Below are 22300 nucleotides of genomic sequence, written 5' to 3'. Positions count from 1 at the left end.
CTGAACATAACCATCAACAAATACTGCCTGAGCCTCTGGTATCAAGTTACCATAAGGACAAAGAAGAAAGAAATCCAGCACCGTAAAACAGATTAAATTCGGCAGACAGACAAGTTTGAAAAAGCTTAGACATGGTTGGAAGGGGCCTAAATAGTATGCAGCACAGATAAAAACTTACAATGTGTTAATGACAACTATAGTCAAGAAACAGTCAAAACTGTCATAAATTATTGCAAGAATGAAGGAAAATGTTAGCACTTCATATTGTGATGACCTTGAAATACCACTAAACCTTGATCATCATGTAGTCTTTTTTATTCAGTTTATTAATTTCAACCATGGATGGCATACAGTGGGTAAGGAAAGTATTCAGACCCCCTTCAATTTTTCACTCTTTGTTATATTGCAGCCATTTGCTAAAATCATTTAAATTAATTGTTTTCCTCATTAATGTACATACAGCACCCCATATTGACAGACAAAAAAAAGAATTTTTGAAATTGTTGCAGATTTATTAAAAAAGAAAAACTGAAATATCACATGGTCCTAAGTATTCAGACCCTTTGCTGTGACACTCATATATTTAACTCAGGTGCTTTCCATTTCTTCTGATCATCCTTGAGATCACCTTCATTTGAGTCCAGCTGAGTTTGATTATACTGATTGGACTTGATTAGGAAAGCCACACACCTGTCTATATAAGACCTTACAGCTCACAATGCATGTCAGAGCAAATGAGAATCATGAGGTCAAAGGAACTGCCTGAAGAGCTCAGAGACAGAATTGTGGCAAGGCACAGATCTGGCCAAGGTTACAAAACAATTTCTGCTGCACTTAAGGTTTCCAAGAGCACAGTGGCCTCCATAATCCTTAAATGGAAGATGTTTGGGACGACCAGAACCCTTCCTAGAGCTGGCCGTCCGGCCAAGCTGAGCTACCGGGGGAGAAGAGCCTTGGTGAGAGAGGTAAAGAAGAACCCAAAGATCACTTTGGCTGAGCTCCAGAGATGCAGTCAGGAGATGGGAGAAAGTTGTAGAAAGTCAACCATCACTGCAGCCCTCCACCAGTCAGGGCTTTATGGCAGAGTGGCCTGTTGGAAGCCTCTCCTCAGTGCAAGACACATGACAGCCCGCATGGAGTTTGCTAAAAGACACCTGAAGATTCTCTGGTCTGATGAGACCAAGATAGAACTTTTTGGCCTTAATTCTAAGCGGTATGTGTGGAGACAACCAGGCACTGCTCATCACTTGTCCAATACAGTCCCCACAGGGAAGTATGGCGGTGGCAGCATCATGCTGTAGGGGTGTTTTTCAGCTGCAGGGACAGGACTACTGGTTGCAATCGAGGGACAGATGAATGCGGTCAAGTACAGGGATATCCTGGACAAAAACCTTCTCTAGAGTGCTAAGGACCTCAGACTGGGCCGAAGGTTTACCTTCCAACAAGACAATGACCCTAAGCACACAGCTAAAATAACGAAGGAGTGGCTTCACAACAACTCTGTGACTGTTCTTGAATGGCCCAGCCAGAGCCCTGACTTAAACCCAATTGACCATCTCTGGAGAGACCTAAAAATGGCTGTCCACCAACGTTTACCATCCAACTTGACAGAACTGGAGAGGATCTGCAAGGAGGAATGGCAGAGGATCCCCAAATCCAGGTGTGAAAAACTTGTTGCATCTTTCCAAAGAAGACTCATGGCTGTATTAGCTCAAAAGGGTGCTTCTACTAAATACTGAGCAAAGGGTCTGAATACTTAGGACCATGTGATATTTCAGTTTTTCTTTTTTAAAAAATCTGCCAACATGGGGTGCTGTGTGTACATTAACGAGGAAAAAAATTAATGTAAATGATTTTAGCAAATGGCTGCAATATAACAAAGAGTGAAAAATTGAAGGGGTCTGAATGCTTTCCGTACCCACTGTATCTGTCACTGAAATGTATACCTCTGTTTTTTATTCTAGATTTAGAAAAATACAGAAATCAGGCAAACAAAACATGATTAATACTTACAAATGAAATTAATGTAATACTTTAGGAAAATGCACTTTAGAAAAGTGGCTTGCTAAAATTATTCTGTATGCATTTCATATTTCTGTCTTGGTGTTAAGTAATAACAACACATATATTGCAACAAAATGTAACATTCTCTATCTAGTTAATACTTCACCAACTTTTCTTTAAAGGATTTATATCAATGTGATATGGCTCTAGTCTGCGATTTTAATAACTTGATATTGGATTCCTAGAACCAAACCCATATTCTAAATCAGTTTCCTGAAATGTCTGATAGGGGTGTGAAAGTACAGATTGAGGACTGCTCACCAATACCATCCCTTTTGCCATCAAGCTCACTAGCATTCAGGGTACTTACAGTAAAATCCACACTGACAAGAGGATAATGTGTCAGTGTTACACTGACAATGGTCAGGTGCAGGATTTGTAATGCAGAAAGCCATACTTCTGTGCCCCACGTTAGACAAAAAAAGCATGGTTAAAGTAAATATTTAATGAACAATTTATAAATAGAACATTGGTACCTGTCTGTTGGTTGCTAAGGGGGATATTTGAGATGGAAACTGACAATCAAAATCTGCTAAATGAATAAAGTGAATAATTTTTTTTAATTCTTATGTCTAATTTTTACATTTCCAGATAGAAGTCACATGTAATTACTTTGTTTAAATAATGCTCAGTTTCACATCTAGAATATGGTACAACAGCAGTCTCAAGGAAGATATTCTCTCCTCAAAAACAGGATAAACCTGTCCTAATGCTATAAACAGTTTAAAACATTAGCTAGGTTTTCAATTAGGACTGAAAAAAGCTCAAAATATCTGAAAATGAGAATCTCTCAAGGCTGTGGGACGCAGGAAGCTCAATCAAGCCTTAACTCTTTCATCTAAATTTAATTACCAGAAGCAAAGGATTAATTGTCTTATATATCCTGTTTTGTCTTCCAACAATGCAAATGCTATTTGACATTTTAAATCTGTCAAAGGAATATGATTTTCTGTAAAAACCTCCCATGATATTATAAAGTTTAAATGCCCTAGATTACTAAGCATATTAATACTCAATGGCTCAATATTATTTTTGCTTATACAGCGTCCACTTGTGGTAAATTCAGTTGATTGGGCATGATTTACCTTTATCACGTTGTCATTATGGGGTGTTGTGTGTAGAATTCTGAGGAAAAAAAATAAATTTAATCCATTTTGGAATAAGGCTGTAACATAACAAAATGTGGAAAAAGTGATGTGCTGTGAATACTTTCCAGATGCACTTTATAGTCCTCAATATCCTTAACTCTCTTAATCCAGTTTAGTTTCATAGGGAGCAAATGCGTATGCTGGTAACAACATGTGCAAGACAGGAACTGACACTGGATGGGATGCCAGTCTGTCGCGGGACACACTCACAAGAACTCATTCAAGTTCAGTTAATCTTGTATATCTTTAGAATGTGGGTAAAAACACGAGTAGTTAGGAAAAATGTATGCAGGCAAGAACAGAATACTGATCAGGTTGAGGGAGAAGTCACGCAGAAGTGCTAAACTCTTTCTTATTCCTCTGATTATAGATATGTTAAAGTACTATCTATCTACTCATATATGCCATAAGGCCACAACAATAAAATTCATTATTTGTATTTTAATCAGTACAGCTATTGATTTGTTTTAAAATGCTGCCTACAAACACTGTTTCAAGGCTGAGGAAACATCAATACAAAGCTCCTGTTCTGGTGTCTGTATTACTTTTCAGTTAATTTATAGCTGGCTTCCAAATGTTCCTTCTAATGCATAAAGTCATCAATGGTTTTACCAAACACAAATTATTAATCCATTATCTAACAAAGTTCACTATGATAGCAAAAGCTAGGATTTCTTTAATTACAAAGAAACCGACTACTGTAGGAGTCCTGGCTTTTAGCTGCAGGGTTCTGAAACAGTGGTGTGATTTGCCTGCTAGTGTAAAAAATAATCAATAGTAAGGTATAATAAGACATTTAAATCCAAACTAAAAGCACACAACTTTAGCAAAGCAAACCAACAATAGAGCTGCTGGGTGCACTGGTTATACAGTAAAAACAACTGTTGTTTATACTACAGTATAAAGATAAAATTATGTAGAGACCTCTCCACATTTCAGCCATTTCCATTGTTAACAGGTGCATAAAATCAGGTACCATACAATAACCATGCAGTCTCCAATGACAAACATTTGCAGTAGATTGGGTCATACTAAAGAACTCAGTATTTTGTCATAGTTGTGTTTACTACTCTATGCATTGCTGGGACAGAAGGTTTTATGACAAACTAGAAAAAAGTATTTCTTCCATTCAACAGTTTTCTGAAATCAATTACTCTATTTTAGAGTTATGAGGAGATGGACTCTATCCTGACAGTGCCAGGAATAAGACATTGAAATAGTCCTGAACATGTTAATAGTCTATTCCAGGGTACTCTTACTTATAAACTCTCAAATCATTCATAAAAGTGCAACACATTTTTGCCAAATAGCCTAAACTGAATTTCTTTGGGATGTGGGAGTAAAACCCAAGTACCTGAAGGAAACCCCATACAATTACAGGGAGAAGATCAGGGGATCTTCTTTTAGTCCTTACCTCTTTGGGATAAAAGACCGATTGATCTAGTACATGCTTTTTGCTGATGGCACTGTATTGTGTAGCACCAAAAAATATTAAGTGGAGAGGATGTTGGAAGAATGGAGAAGTGCTTTGGAAGATAGAGAATTGAAGATAAACAGGAAGAAGACAGAATATATGAAGTTTAATGATAACCAAGATTCAGAAATTATTTTGCAAGCTATTGGAAAGAGTGGATAAATTTAAATATCTAGGATCAGTGGTAACCCAAAATGGAAAATTAGATGCAGACATAACCTATAGAGGTACTATTTGATTAAAGGTTTAAGGTATAGGTTAAAGGTAAGGTTTTTAAGACAGTGGAAAGACCAACAATTAAGTATGGAGCTGGGACATGGGTTGTCAAGAGAGTATAGGAGTATAGGAGAAGAAGTTAGATATGACAGAAACAAGAATGTTGAGATAGATGTGTGGATTTACAAAAATAGGACAGAAAAAGAAATAAAAAGTTGGAGAGGTATTGAATAAAGTACAGGAAATCAGGCTGAAGTGGTAGGTAACATGTGAAGAAGAAAGACAATGAAAATGTGGGCAAAAGAGTAATGGGAATGGAAGTATAGGGGAACAGGAAGTGAGGGAGGACAAAGCAGAGAAGGATGTATAGTAAGTAAAAGAAGATCTGAGTGGAACAGTTTGACTGAAAAGGAAGTGCAATACTGAGATATATGGAGAAGGCCGATCACATATAAGTGGGAAAAGAAGTAGAGGAAGAAGAAGGAAGATAGGATGTTTTGTATAAAAAAATGTACATTTTGTAGCAAATAATTTCAAGACAGTTCTAAATGAATTTTAGATAAGTTTTAAATGCATTCAAGGTAAATTTGAGATATACTGAAATGCTTTTGAGATGTCTCAAAATACTTTATTGATATCTTGAATTGTAAAGGAACATATTTTGATAATCGTCTAAAAGTTAATTCAGCTTGTAACAGCATATAAATTAAAATAAACAACCTGAATACACAACTGCTTCAATTTTTATGACTAGAATAATCATCACTGCAAATAGGGATGGAGCAATATATTGAGATGCTGACATCATGGAGGAGCTGCTAACATACTGCATACTATATTATATATGTGTCATTTTTAGAACAGTACACAAATGCAGAGTAAGTATTGAAAAGGAAGGAAATATCAACTTAGTACTTTGTAATACACGCAGTATGGAGCTGGACTGTGATAGCTATGAGAAGATAATATTGACAAATTTACAATGAAGCAATGTGAAATGGTAAAAGAGAACAGACTGAGAGGACGGCACTGATAATAGAAATCCTATGGTAAAAAAAATGCATCCTGGGAGACCCTCTCTCTGCTCTTTACAATTTTTTAAGCTAACAGAAACTCCAAATAGTTTATTTACTTCTTCCGTTCATAGGTCTATACGTAATTGAAAAAATGTTATTTCAATTATGAACACAGTGTCTCAACTAGCATGATTTAAAAAATTGATTACCCTTAATATTAGAGTTGGCATACAGCCATGATTCCATTCCTAACACTACCTCCAAGTTCTCACAGCTATGGTCTTTCTCTTTTCTTTGATATTATCTCATAACTCTTCACCCTGGTTCATGGTGGATGAACATTGGAATTGGATATAGATAACATGCTAAAATGAGTAAGTATAAATAATATGGTTCCATAGAGAAAAAAATAAAATACATGTTTTAGACCTATAATGTAGTACTAGGATGTTGATTAGTTACTTCTGGTCATGCTATAACAGCATTTCCCAACATTTTTCTCTGGTGGCACACTATTTGTAGCCAAACAAATCCCAAGATACACCACTATTCTACTAACCACAAAAACATTATACTTCATACATGTGCTAAATGGTCTGAAGGGGCGGGATTACCAGAGAAACCATTAAAAAAGCAACTTTGAGGTCAGCATTCACAGACACAGAACTTAGTGAGCACTTTGGACACATCCCACATAGTTGCTTCATCCATTTGCCCACCCCTCTCTACCTAAGAGGCAACTTGTAAACCCATTGTTCACTGGCTCTGTGAGACTTGCTGGTGACCACACTCCTAAGCAGATGGGCTCTATCAGCCAGGAGACGTGTCTATAGTGCTCTAAGTGATGCTTCTGCAATGTAGTGATCGCAGAGCTGCTTTTCTAATAGATTCTCGAGGCAGTCCTATCCACCTCAGACATGTCTCAACCACGTGAGGAGCTTCTCCCTCTCAGTTTCAGACCCAGGTGTGGTACACTATTATTTCCATTGCACACCTGGATAGCTCTCATGGTGCACCACTCTGCTGCAGAACACTGGTTGAAAAACACTGTGCTGCTGTTTAATTCTTACCCCAATTTACTACTTTAATTGGTTAGAACCATGCTCATCAATTTTTGAACTTAGTTACCTATATCCCTTTTAATTAGGTTATATACCTTGCTCACTATTCAGACTCTTTACTAGTCTGGAGCAATGATCTTACTAATTCATCAAATAAAATTTACTTGATTTCTTGATAATTAGATACCACTTTGAAGCATCATGGAAGCTTTATCTTTGAATCCACTAGAAAACTACTTATAAATAAGTGCTCTATACTTTCAAAGAACAGCAAAACCCATTTACAGTATGTGTAACTTCCATACCATATCTGCTAAAGCATACTTCACTGGTCACCACATGTTATTGCATGATTTCAATACAGACTTTATTATAACTGTGTCTCTCTCAGTTATAAAAATAACACAAACAGAAAACAAACAGGTACATTGATTTTCTCACTTTCACAAACTCTGGTGGTTAAATAGCCAGGGGAAAACACTGTGTCAAAACTACCCCTATGCTATTTTAGAAGAGGTATTAACATATATCCAAAGGCCCTTGTGTTTTAAGTATCTGACTTTCAACCTCTGTAATGACTTCATTATTGCAGTGTGCCTAAAGGAAATAACTAAGAGCTTTTTGCTCCAATGGCTTGGTTCTGCTAACAGAACATTTTTCTAAATTAACTGCATAGTTTTAAACATCCCAGTGATTCCTGTTTGCATACTATGAATGCAGATACTCTTTAAGCAAATTATTTATAAATACTTTGAAATCTTAAGTAAAAAATGAAAAAAATTCTTACAGATGTGCCATCCAGAATTAATTTCTTGTGAGAATTTTTTATTTGAAAAAGTTTACCTTGGTGAAAGGTTAGATTGTAAAATCAGACAATGAAAGATTAAGACAATTTTTGCCAATATTTAACAAAGATACCAATAATTTTAGAGGGAACTGTATATTATTTTTTGCTATTATAAAACAAAGATTTGTTTTTTGGTATTTGATGAGTTCATTAGCTAACACAACGTTTTCATTTTTATACTAGGTAAAGTCTAAACACACTGAATCATTCACCCATTTGGCCTAAATTGACATTGCAAATTTGTTTGACACAACGTGAATCTGTTACTTGCAATACTCAAAAAAGAGTTGTATTAGAACAAACAAAAGAAGCATGACAGTTAACTATAAAAATATATATATTTCTGGAATATATCCAGTAGAATATAGCTTAATTTTAAATAACAAAATGTGCACCAGCAAACGTATTAACTTTCACAAAGTGTACTGTTGAAAAAAAATACATTCATGATTGGTGAGTCATAGATGCACTTTCTAATAATTCTTTAACCTGATCTTATTAATACATTATTTATTTTGGTTCATTACTTCTCATGATGGTGGTGCAGCGACAGCACTGCTGCTTCGCAGTAAGGAGACCTGGATTTGCTTCCTGGGTCTTCCCTGTGTGGAGTTTTAATGTTCTCCCCATGTCTGCGTGGGTTTCCTCCGGCTGCTCTGGTTTCCTCCCACAGTCCAAAGACATGCAGGTTAGGTGCATTGGAGATCCTAAATTGTCCCTAGTGTGTGCTTGGTGTGTGTGTGTGCCCTGTGGTGGGCTGGCGCCCTGCCCAGGATTTGTTCCTGCCCTTGCCCTGTGCTAGCTAGGATTGGCTCCAGCAGACCCCCGTGACCCTATGTTAGGATATAGCAGGTTGGATGATGACTGACTGATTGACTGACTTCTGATGATTTGACATCATGCTGGATCATTTCCAGTTTTAGAAAAAAAACAAACTAATTTGTGTTTAATGTGATTGGAACAGAAAATGCATTATGTTTAAAACATAGAAAACAAACTTTACTTAATCCAGTTCATCAGCTCCACTGTATCTGGGTCGTAAAATTCTCTCAGTTCAGAAATTTCATCCATCAATTTTGGGAAAAACTAAAAAAAAAAAAGACATAGTGAATGGTTATATACGCAATAATGTAACTTTTGCATTACTGTAGTACAATACATTATTTAGAAGTGTTTCAAGGATTAATATCAAAACCACCTGTCTAGATTTTGGCTAAATAAAGCAGTTTTTAACAGACTACATAAACAGAAACACTTTTTGGCTAATCCCAGTATACAATATTATTTCTATTTATTTTAATTTTATATTTCACACTTCTCATTGGAGAGTAATACGAACACTACAATATAAATATGTATATACAGCATACATGGAATTCAGTTTATTCATATTTTAAATAGTTTCTTAGCTTTGCTAATGATCATAAGTGAACAGTGAAAAAACAATATTAGAAAGTCAGTAACCTCAGATGCCCTTCACCATGTTTTTAGTATTTGCATTTTTATGTCTTATGTTGTCTGATCTTTGAACTCAGGTCAGTATTAACAAAACCTTAAATTTCCACCAAATATACTGGGCATATTTATGGTATTTTATAATCAGACAGTCATCTACTATTAACTTTTTGGCTTGTGCCTGACATTCAAATTACAAAATGAAGACCCATGTGTTTTTTGTCTTTTTCTAACTATTTTCCCATACATACAAGTTTTTTTTTGTAAATGTGCCAAAGAGGGAAGTGAAGCATGATTGACACTGCCATTAGTTGAGGGGGTGGCTGTCACATGGCAACTCTTAATGCACATCAAGGTCTTTTCACAGACTGTTTAATTAAAGTTTTGTCAGAATAAGCAGACTATAAGCAGACAGTGAAAGTATATATTTAAGTGAGCTAATGTTGTACAGTCTAAAGAACATTTTAAACTATAGTTTTGTTTATACTGTGTGTTATCTTTGGATTTAAAATTTTACTTTAACAAATAATTGTACAAAACACCCTACCAAGCATCAGCACATCAAAGTATATATTTTGTTTCCTTTTTTTCAGGTATAGATGTGAAGAGCTTCTGAGGAGAGAAGTGAACGTTATGCCATGTGATATAAAAAAAACAAAAACCCTCAGAAAGGCAGGGAATAATTCCATGTTTGCTGAGAGAAAGAAAAGCAAGAAGTGGTTATCCATACCAAAATCAGAAGAAAAGGGAGAAGTTATGGGCAGAGGAAAGAGCAGCAACTCAGGTTAAGCTAAGAACATTTGTAACTGAACATTAGGAAGACTCAGAAAAACATTTCCAAAATATTGTGTTTAGAAGCATATAAGATTAAGGCTCAGACTATCATGCTTTAAAGCACAGGAGAAACTGTAGACTTCACACGAAGAGATCAGTAGTCAAAACGGCTTGGGGCAAAAGAATGATGTTCACAAAAGATTTAATTCTTCTTTGGTCTTTTTAGAATCAAATGAATGCTTCAGGGCAGCGTCATGTTTTATAATAGGTGCATGATGATGATGTTACCATTTAGAGCTCAAGATGTTACATGCTTCATATCAAGGCAACACAGTGTCCAAAATCACAATATGGCAGTGACCATTAAGCAAAATGATGGCAAAAACAAAGAAATATCAATGCAAAAGTGGTGGGTCTATGCTTAGACATCTAGTGAGTAATAGCAGTACAATTTTTAAGAGAAAAGGAGGACAAAAAAGTCCAGTGACTTTCACAGTAAGAGGTGAGGCAGAGAATGCCTTGAAGTGTATCTGAATGTCAACAATCTTTGAACTGAACATGGTGTCCCGGGAGATCTCCTCCCAGACTTGAATTAGGGCATGAGTAAACTCCTGGGGCCTCATGTATAATGCCGTGCGTAGAACTCGCACTATAACATGGCGTAAGCACAAAAGCCGAAATGTGCTTACGCACAGAAAAATCCAGATGCAGGAATCTGTGCGTACTCCAACTTCCACGTTCTTCTGCTACATAAATCCCGATCAGCGTAAAAAGTAACGCTCGTGCACGCGCTTTATGTAATGCCCCAACTCCTCCCAGAATTACGCCTCTTTGAATATGCAAATCAATATAAATCGCCCTTAAGCTCAGCCTTCTGTGAAAAGACAATGGGAAAAGCGCGGGGGGAAATATAAGAATTTCAGCGAATACCAAGTGGAGGCAAAGGAAAAACATACTATTTGTTTAAATAAACCGTGGTATAATCAACAAAAGGAAGTTGATCGAGTGACATAGCGTGTTGGAGAAACTTGTTCACAAAATCGCACAGTGCCGGAAATAAAAAAGAAGTCACATATCAAAGTCGCCGTGAAAAGGCGAGTTGTAGCCCACTGCCTGCTTATTAGGGTACAGAGAAAAAAAGGCACACAGTGGGGAAAAAGCACGAAATGTCAACTTCAATCTCGACATTTCCACTTTAATCACGTAGTTTATTTTGTCATTAAAGTAGAACATCATAAACTTCATCTTAAAATCGTTTAATTAACCAATTTCTCAAATCACATCGTAATTAAAGTAGCACGTTAAATGCTTTGTTTTGTATTTAATTTCTATGTGCTCTATGTGTGTGAATCACTACTTGCTTCTTAAACCGGCTCTCTTCCTCCAACTGGACACAGAATCCATTACATTCGTGATATTACAGCTCTCTGAATAACTAAAATACTGAGATGTATACGTGATATCATTTTTATGATGATAGGAGTTAAAGCATGTTATTAAACATGAGTTTCACAGCGCAGTGATTGTGTGCGACCTTCGATGAAATAATTCATTGCAGCAGTACTCAGGGGCGGCTCTAGGCTTGTGGTGCCCCTAGGCAGAGGAAGAATCGGTGGCTCCTTCACCCGCCAATGTCAGTAAGGTAGCTTATGCACGGTGGATGGTCATGTCCGTTGCAGACACTGCATAGCCGCCTCGTGCTCATGACACAAGCATTTAACTTTTGCCGAAATTTGTCGCTGCGTTTTTAGCGGTGTTATTTTCTCTTTCTGTTTTATATTCAATATATATTGGCATAGCCGCCACTGCAGTCCTTGCTTTTCTTTCCCCAAATACCCAATCACCACACAATCAGCTCTGTAATAGAAGTTAAGCCATCTGTAAGCTTAGAGCGCCGATTCTTCAAAACGTTTAAGGAACATTGAAATATCTTCGTAGTACATGTTTAATTATTCTATCCTTCACAACACTCCCAGTGAAGAATATAGATTATTTAAATGAAGGTAAAGTTTTATCTGTATAATATAATAAACATATTTTGCTGCATTTCACCTTAAAAATTATATCGTCATCATATGTAAATACGCGCTTTATAAAGTGGCTCAGGTTGTTCGATATTATAACTGTAGTGCAAGTTTACAGTGGGGTGATTGTAGCCTACTTATAAGTACAAACAGTTCTACAAGGTGCAATTGATTAATTGCATTTAAAGTTCTTGGGATGAAACTGTTTCTGAACCGCGAGGTCCGTACAGGAAAGGCTTTGAAACGTTTTGCCGTGGCTGAGACAGCGTGTCCTTGAAGATGTATACCGATAATTCTCTTTCCGATCAGCTGCTGCTGTGATTCACACTCAGATACAGTGATATAAATACTCCAAGTGGTGTAGTGAGAGTAATATGGAAAAAGATGATCCGCTGTGGCAACTCCTAACGGGAGGAGCTAGAAGAAGAAGAAGAAGGTGCAGTGAAAGTAACAACACTAAAGCAGTTATGGTATTTGGAATACTATGGCTATTCCCTAGACCATTATATTGTTACAAGTTAATTACAATCAGATGCATTACACTAATAAACAATGTGCGGTTAGTTTCAGTGTATTTATAAAGCCGCGTCAGGAAAATAAGGTGTAGCCACACAGGAACAGTAGCACTGCTTTGACGATGGGTGCCGCCAGTCTGTAAAACAGAGTGGAGAACTTGCGTACAACAAGGTATGAGGTACTGTGGAAAAGTGCGTGGCTTTACGCCAAGTGTAGGTTTTACACATCGCGATTTGAACGTGGAAAAGTTCTTACGCAACATTTCAGTGCATACGCACCGTTTATACATGAGGCCCCTGGTCAGTCTGTGGTGCTACTTCGCAGCGTCAGATGTACCGATACATAATGTCCCAGAGGATATCAATTGGATTCAGGTCTGTGGAACGTTCAGGCCAGTCAATGGCATCAATGCCCTCGTCATCCAGAAACTGCTTACACACTCTGGCCATGTAAGTCCAGGCATTGTCCTGCACCAGGACAAACACAGGGCCCACTGCATCAGCGTAAGATCTGACAGTGGCGCTGAGGATTTCATCCTGGTGCCTAAAAGCAGTCAGGATACCTTTGCCAAGCACGTTGGAGTTCTGCACGACCCTCCAAGTATACTGTATGCCTCCCCACATCATCACTGACCCACCGTCAGACCAGTTATGCTGCATGATGTTGCAGGTGCATAACATTCACTGCAACATCTCCAGATTCTATCACGTTTGTTACATGTACTTAGTGTGAACCTGAGCTGCACAGTGATGGACTGTGAGCACAGGTCCCACTAGAGGATGTCGGGCCCTCATGGAGTCTGTTTCTGACAGTTTGGTCAGAAACATGCACACCAGTAGCCAACTGGAGGTCATTTTGTAGGGCTCTAGCAGTGCTCCTCCTATTCCTTCTCACACAAAGGAATAAATACTGGTCCTACTGCTGGGCTGATGCCCTTTTATGGCCTGTCAGGCTCTCCTCATGACCCATCTCCTGGTATCTCCCCCATGCTCTTTAGACTGTGCTTGCAACTGCACATATAGATATGCCACCCTGGAGGAGCTGGATTACCTGTGCAAGCTGAATCGACTGCAGGTACCACCTCATGCTACCAGTAGTGACAGAGACACAAAATGCAGAGAGAAGAATCAGTCAGGAAGGATAAGGAAAGAGCAATTGTCTGTGGCCACCACCTATAAAACCATTCCCTTTATGAGGGTTTTGATTCACAATTGCTTATGTTTCCTATCAGAAACAGAATGATATCTCTGAAGGTTAACTGACTTGGTGTTAGACTGCGATAATTACGTTTTCCAATAATTTTTTTTGAGCAGTGTTGTATTAAAATATATTTCTACAAATATGTTATTTCACTCAATATAGATGCATACTGTACTTGAGGCGTACTTTAGAAACTGTAATCTTACCTTGTAATACAAAAAAGCAAGTATCAAGCAAGGCACAGCTAACCGGATGAGCCTCTCCTGAAATAAATATAAAAAATTAAAAACAGACAATTGCTAATGTCATTGCAGCAATACTGCAGCCAAGAGATGCAATATAATTGCTCACTTTACCACTATTACTACAGAAACAAGCACCATCCTCAAAGTGATAAAATGCTTCCCAGATTCGCATTATGGTTTCTGTCAAAAATAAATAAAATTTGTACGTAATACTAGAAATACATTTCAGAAAACTTACATTTACATATAAATTACACTTAAAATTTCAATACCTTAATGATCTGTCTTCATCGTTCCAATTCTACCATTGCTCTTCTAGAGAGTCCAATTTTCTGCTACACTCAAAAGACAGACTAAGATGGCCAATGTGTGTGTACACAAGGAAGCATCATGATTAACTAATGCCTCATTTAGTTCTGTTGAGAAGGACTGTTGTTCCTCATAACCCTGAACAGTGGATCTGATATTTAAAGTCAGCCTGCCTTCAACTGTTTCCATTAAACACACAGGGGTGCTTAATTCTCTGCACTCTATTTGTTTTTGATAGGCAACAATATGAAAGACAATGCAGCATCTGGTTTCTGCAGAGGTCATTCTGAGATCATTTTACCTTTGTAAGTAAATACTCTAGATACCACTCAAGCTGCTTCCTTTCCACTCTTGTAATGCTTCTTTATTATAATCTTTTGACATGGTGAAACATTCACTGATGATCTCTTTCCTTTGTAAACCCAGTGCCACAAGTTGTGACTTGAATTTGTTAAAGTCTCACCTTCCTGAGCAGTTCTTCTGTGTCTCATGACATACTGTAACTCATTGCATTCTCCTCAAAGGTTTCAACAGGTGTACGGTGAAGATTTGTGCTTGTTCCCCTTGTCTTGTTTGTTTGCATTTTTGCCCTAGATACTGCAATATCATGGTTTCACATACCACCACATAACAACACCAATATTTTTCTTTAGTTTCTTTTTTTTAATTTATAGATTTCAACCCACATATCTAACTTTCTGCCATAACCACATGGTTGAAGGACCATTGTCTTAGATTTACTCTCTTCAAATTCAGTATACCTGTTCTCTTCATTTCCCCTTAAATATATTGTATCTAGTTTCTGCTTCTTGCCCCAAAGACCTTTTACTAAAAATTTTCATTGATAACATCACCCTCTAGTCATTGACTGCTATGAAGAACCTTGATGTGATTAGTGGTGACTCTCTTCTTCAATTATTTATTCACTTAACCAGCCCAGTTACTTCAATCATCACAACATTTATAATACTGTATACTAACACTTCTTTAGTAGTTATGCCATTCAACATCTTTCTTAATCTCTTGTTCTCCACCGGCTAAACTACTGAAAATCCCTTCTGGCAGGACTCAAAGCAGCTTCAGCATATTCAAATACTGCTGCTCACTGAAAGATTGCCAGATCAAATCCCATTAATGCCAGAAGGGAAACTACTCCATTGGGCCCTTGAGCAAATAGTATATTCTATCACCTGGTAACATCCATACAACACCTCAGGTTTGCTCTCTTCACTGGTTTTGTACTGTTGCTAAGATCTTTTTCAATAATTTCTCCTTTACATATAAGTTCCACCACAATTTTGCTGCTCATTATATTCTGACACTGGTTTTCCCTGTTCCTCAAAAATTCTCAATTCTGCTTTGGCAAAACTATTAACTCTCCCCCGATTCTAGGAAAGATTAACTACATACTGCTCAGTTCTTCTTCACAAGTTGCATAAAGATACAACTCTTGTCATTCAACCTTCTACCAACATACTGACATTCAGATGTCCCTTTAGAAAACACTACTTCTTTAAAAATACACCTTAGAATGCTAAAGCTTTCTTCTAATCTTTTTTACAGCTTGTTCATATCCTATCAAACCTTGTTTCACTGTACCTTTGTTGATACAGTACTAACATGCTATTGATTCCAAGATTTACGTGCATCTCTAAACATATACTCTTCCTAGTTATACATTCTTAATAAGAAATCCCACAAATGTTTGGTAAATAAAGAATAATAAAAATATAACAGCAATAATAAGCAGAAGAAGTTATTCAATCTTTTGATTTAAATACAGTCAAGCTTAGATATTATTTGCTTAAAAGTGGGACTATAGTCAAACCCCACACAGACAAGCAACAACTGAAAAGGACATAACGAGCAAAGCACTTTAAGAAGAACCAACCAAAAGTTAGTTGATCATGCAGATTGGAAGGTGTAGTTTTTGCAATGAAATTCGTAAGTTTTATTTTTGCTATAATTCATTTTCATTTATCGCATTATGATTATGCTTAATTGAAAAGGGAAAGTTGAACAATAAAAGGGGTATTAGTTTAAAATGTGAGAGTACATATTATATGCGTAGAAATAAAATACAACATTTCATACTAACAAAGCATTCTCAAACCCATTAATCCAATTCAGCATCACAACATGGAGTGTATTTTGGCAGCACTAGATACAAGGCAATAAAAACTCAGAACAGAATTACAGTGAACTACAGAGCCCACAAAAGCACACGCAAAAACTCCCAGACTCACACTACCTCACAATGTGCCAACTTCAACATTTTGTACTTTTTATCTTAAAAATTAAATTCTGAAATACATGGGAAAAATAACTATACTTATACCCTTGACACATTTTGACAAAAACAGTACTTACTTGAAAATTATATACATGTATTATATGTATTATACAGTATATAAGTATTATATGAATGTGTGGATATAGTACATGTAAAAATAAATGTACACTATAAACAAACTGTGAAATTAATTAAAGAATAACAGGGGCACAATGGTTAAGTCCTGCTGCCTCACATATATGCTAATGTGTGCACCTACCCATTACATACATGGATTCACAAAGTCATTAGCAGCAACCTCCTGAAACCAAATTAAAGTATCAGATTATATACATTTCTCTAGGTAATAATGGTGTCATCCTTAAAAATTATCATGCATATTTTATTTTTAATTATAGGTACTTTGCTAATCTGAACTAAAATGATTCTGTTAAAATGATTTCTAAAATATTCAAAATAATATTAAAACTACACTTTATATGCAACACTCTAAATGTAATATTTCAAAAGCAAAATGGATATGAATACACATAGATGGATAAAGTTCTGAAAATTACACTACTGCCATCCAGTGGATTTCAACAATGTTTTTCCAACAAGCATGGCCATTATAATTAGTATTTCTTTTGAACAATACTTATTATTAGCTCAAGAGGTATTTCCTAAATTCAGTCTTATGGATCCTATGTAGCTTTTGTCCCAATCAACATCCGCATTTACCTGGACTCCTACATTAATAAAACAAGCTGGAGTTACCCAGTTTTTTTGTTTTAATGTCATTATGGAAATTACAAAACTGAGTCTTCTAAATGTGTATGTAAAATATAACATGTTCTTTATGGAAATAAAAAAAATCTTAATTATTAAGACTTTTATCATCATCATAATGATTTTAAGTTCATTGTTCAAGTTAGATAGATAGATAGATAGATACTAATGGCTTGTTATTTCAGCCATTATTTGCTAATGAAAATGTTTGAGTATAAGACTAAAGCAACAGTAGATTTTCAGAATTCAGTGTTGTTTGCCCATGTATCTGCTCCACTTCTCGTTAACTATCATTATTAGGACGCAATTAAAGGAGCAGAAAATATTAACTAATAGGAAAATGACAAAAGAGACAAAAGTGCTATGGCAAAAAACACAAGCATTTCCAAATGCATTATAATTCTACCAAACATTGGTGTGGATTTGGGTGCTGGACATACACACACAAAAACACATTCAGTTTTATATTAAGATAAAATGGCTATACAGATATAATTAACCTCATAGTTTTCCCATTTAAATGTTAATGCTGATAATATAAATATAAAGAAACACAATTACTCTTCCAATGGTGTGAAGGCGGAACATTTTGAGAAAAAGTCCCCACATTTCATTGCTGCAGACTCCATAGGCTGCAAAAGCACACATGTGACCAGTCCAGATATATTTCATTCTGTAGGAATAATAAACAGCCATTAATCAACAAATTTTAAAAGTAAAATTTAGATTTCCACATAAAAGACCCGCCCCTACCCTTTAACCCTAAGACACTTCTCAAGAAGTTTAAGCAAGACAAAACAAGACTAAATACCTCATTGTACTGCATGCTAAAATGCCAAATATCACAGTGTGTGCAAAATTGTAGGCAATGTCCTGTCTTAATTGTAGCATATTTTCTGTTTTTGCAATCTCTGGCAAATTTTTTGATGAATTTCTGAAAAAAAAAAAAAATTAATACTGTAAGAAAAAATAAAATAAAAAATGTATGCTACATTTCTTTATCTAAATAAAAACAAAACTAAACAAACTGATCACAATGTTTTTTTTTTAAGTTACAATCAATAATTAAACTTCATAAAAAGTAGTGTACTATATTCTTGAGACAATGTGAAATATCAGTAGTCAAAAGTTTTTCTCTACATATTGCATGTGCCCTAAGATTTACAGTTCACATTTTGACATGTCATTGACTTCACAGACTCTGTTATTGCTAGAGAGAAGAGAGGTTGAAAAAATACATGCATGGTTAAGGAATCAAAACTATCTAGTTAATCTTTACATGGAATATTTGACTTTTGCAGTATACACTCATGCACACACCTACACTCACTACAAAGAGGTAAATATTGATTCTGATTCACACACACATACAAATAAATAAGAAACAAGCAATCATTTGTTATATAAAGTCTTCAGAGGAAAAATCATCTTTAGGTACTTTATAGGTTTGACAAAAAAGTGAATTTTTTTAAACATGTTTTGAAAAATAGGGGTATGGTCAGGTTACGTGACTTGCTCAGCATCTCACAATAAATAAATGGTGAGAAGGATCCCAACAACCTTGGGTCTTAAAAAGCCTAATACTTTAGCATAAGGCGCATTACCATATAACCAGTGACTGGGCTGGGAATCTAATCCGGGTTTCTGGAAATGTGAGGAAGCAAAGTTAATCATATATACCGTATTTCTATTAATAGATAACACCATATTTCTATTATTAGATTATGAAGTGAGTTATACATACTTATCCTCAGCTATAATAATAATATACTTACATGAGATGAACAATACCAAACAATACAAATGTTTACACCTAACAAATTTAGGAGCAAACATATTTGGGCAGGGTGGCTGAAAAAGCTTGAATAAGGAGGGACTTGGGAATATTCATTGAAATATCCCATTTACGAATAGCACACAATGAATCACCTGTGTGTTCTTAAGCTTAAACATGCAATCCATTGCACAATATACTGCATGTCACTAAATATAACAAGTGTCTTTTTTAAATCTTCTAAATTCAAAACTGTCATAGCACTTTTGTTAAACACAGTCATACCATACATTAGTACTTATATTTAAACAAAACTTCATTAACATTGCAGCTGTAATATATTAGTCTTATATAAAAGTAATACCCATGTGCGCCCAACTACATTGCGCGTGTTAAAGTTGTCCATGAAGGGCTCCCTGTTTAAATGCGGCTGCCAGTTGTAAACTGGGCCCTTCGTTGCACAGCAAGGGAAACAAAATTACAAAAGAAAACCCCGTGGACATTGATTCGATAGGAACGGCCTACTCGGAATCACTGTCCGAATAGTAATTATGTGGTGGTGTAGGAGCATTTCTGCTTCTGTCTGTTCACAGTCCATCTCGTTTTCACGACGCTATCATTTCCTCTCACGATGTCTTCTCAAGCATTTTCTCCAATCTCGCAGGTTGCTTTGTGGCAATCCAAAGAGTAAGGCAACATACACAGAGCCATGGCTATAAAAGGGGGACACATAGGTATCCAGGCTCTTTAAAGCATAAATAGGGATCACTTCACTGACATGTGAGCAAGCCATGGTACAACTGTGAGACGCGCAGCACTCGCCGGCTACAACGTAACAATGATAATTTCCGGAACGTGCTGTTACGTTGTCATTCATTTTACCCACTGTCTTTCTTTCATTCATATGTTACGTAGGCACGTACCTTTTATCTTCGGCCATCTCATTCTCTAACCAGGCCTCAGGAGCTAACCAGCATAACACTGTCCACAACCCCTTTCGTTATTCCGGCACATTGTTGACATCCGTGAGTAACAACAACATACTAAACTGGAAGGTGGTCTACGCATGCATGGAATTCGCAGACAAAAAAAGATCAAGATCTAAATGAAGATCTCTTTAGTTAATTTAAAGCACAACAATTTGTTTAGTTTGAATGTCTGTGTTTTGAGGTGTGACTGGAGTACTACAGTCTTCAGTAGTATAAGCCTGGAGGAGATTCTTAATACAATGCCTATGTTTCAGCTGTCTCTCTACTGCCATCTAGTGCTTCTTCTTCTAATTCATTTGCAGACAAACAAAGATCAAGATCCAAATAAAGATTATATATAGAGATATTACAGATTAATTTAGGACTAATGTTAAATACTCATTTTTTAATACTTAATTAAAACATGTTCATTGTTTTGCGGCACAGTGGCGCAGTGGGTAGAGCTGCTGGCTCGCAGTTAGGAGACCCGGGTTCACTTCCCGGGTCCTCCCTGTGTGGAGTTTGCATGTTCTCCCTGTGTTTGCATGGGTTTCCTCAGGGCACTCTGGTTTCCTCCCACAGTCCAAAGACATGCAGGTTAGGTGCATTGGCGATTCTAAATTGTCCTTGGTGTGTGTGTCTGTCTGCGCCCTGCCTGGTGTTTGTTTCCTGTCTTGTGCCCTGTGTTGGCTGGGATTGGCACCAGCAGAACCCCATGACCCTGTAGTTAGGATATAGTGGGCTGGATAATAGATGGATGGATGAATGTTCATGGTTACTAAGCACAAACAAAAGGAAAATTTGCACAAAAAATTACTCACCTGCACATGGTGACAGGCATATCTTTTACTATACTTAATTGCATGGTTTATAGGAAAGCATTGCAATGAATTCATGAAGCAAAATGTAAGCTTGAAATATAATTTAAATTAGGTACTGCACAGTTGGACAAGAAATGTTTATTATGCTTCTGTGTACCTGCTGTGTTTTTTCTTGAAAAGTTTATTTAAATTTCACAGAAACTATTTACAGATTTCATGAAATACAGTGAACAGGTGCTTATAATTATGAAATACGTTTTCTAAGTAAGACATGGGATATTTTTCACTTGCAGTTTAGGTGTTAAAATATTCATGCTTTATCTGCCTACCCATGTGTTTTCCATACTCCTTATTTAGTTCATAGATGCATGGAGAGAAACGGAGTACCAGGCTAATGAAGAGGACATTCACTCTCTCTCTCACACACACACATAAACACTCAAAAAAGGACAGTTTATGGTTATCAGTTATCTTTAAAAAGCATTTCTGTGCAACATTAGAACAGAACTTCCAAACATAGTATAACAAAATTCCAGTAGACATTTTAGCATGGTTGCAGTTTACAGTACAATTTAAGATACTTGCCTTTTTGAAACCAGGGTGTTAAATAATTAAAAAAAAAGAGTAAAACACTACAGAAGCTGCCTTTTTTCTGGACAAATGCATCACAAACACCTATCTTGTTTTTATAAATCTTGAAAAAGAAACACTGGAAAGGAATGGAGATACAACATCTACATAATCACATTGTGATATTGTATGGATTATGTATTTAAATGGTACTATATAATTTGAAGGCTACACCACTGTTCATGCAGCATATTTCATTTTATAATAGATACAAAAAATGGTTCAACTGTATGGATTAACAGCATATGAAAGACTGGAGAAATATTTACAAATAGGTAATAATTTAGTAGGAATTAAAATACAATACAAGCAAATGCGAAATTTATGGTGTTAATAACACAACATTTTAATTTGAATGGATAGATAAGGAAGCCTGAATTATTTTCATTTATCTCTAGCAAGCATACTGTATATGGTGAAAATTACTTTTCATCTAAAATCATACTGTTTCAATACCTTTGTATTACTTTTCACAGCAAATTTGTAGAATGCTATAAGGATTGTCGCTTCAATACTGAACATATATTCCATCAGAACTGTACTGGCTGCAAAATACTTTTCCCTCTACAATCAGTGTTCATTCTACAATTATTAAATGAGCTCTCTATATTTAGCCAGTAGTTTCCCCATAAATGTAGCTTTGCTGCATAGTTTTTAGAAATGTACCATTCCTAAGGAACTAAAATATTTATTTTCC

The 22300-nt window shown here is 36.2% G+C and overlaps 1 protein-coding gene across 1 annotated transcript in view; it reads right to left on the bottom strand.

The window, feature by feature from the left end:
* The window catches only part of dpy19l3 (dpy-19 like C-mannosyltransferase 3), a 122974-nt gene that overhangs the window by 38446 nt on the left and 62228 nt on the right, over nt 1-22300 (bottom strand). The window contains exons 13-16 of the mRNA XM_039763169.1: nt 18222-18344; nt 17972-18083; nt 14002-14058; nt 8830-8912 (exon numbers count right to left, since the gene is read on the bottom strand). Of these exons, the coding sequence (XP_039619103.1) occupies nt 8830-8912; nt 14002-14058; nt 17972-18083; nt 18222-18344 (375 nt within the window). The remainder of the gene's footprint in view (nt 1-8829; nt 8913-14001; nt 14059-17971; nt 18084-18221; nt 18345-22300) is intronic.

This window comes from Polypterus senegalus, chromosome 9, assembly GCF_016835505.1.
Source record: "Polypterus senegalus isolate Bchr_013 chromosome 9, ASM1683550v1, whole genome shotgun sequence".
NCBI classification, from domain to species: domain Eukaryota; kingdom Metazoa; phylum Chordata; class Cladistia; order Polypteriformes; family Polypteridae; genus Polypterus; species Polypterus senegalus.
This window is presented reverse-complemented; position numbering and strand designations above follow the sequence as displayed.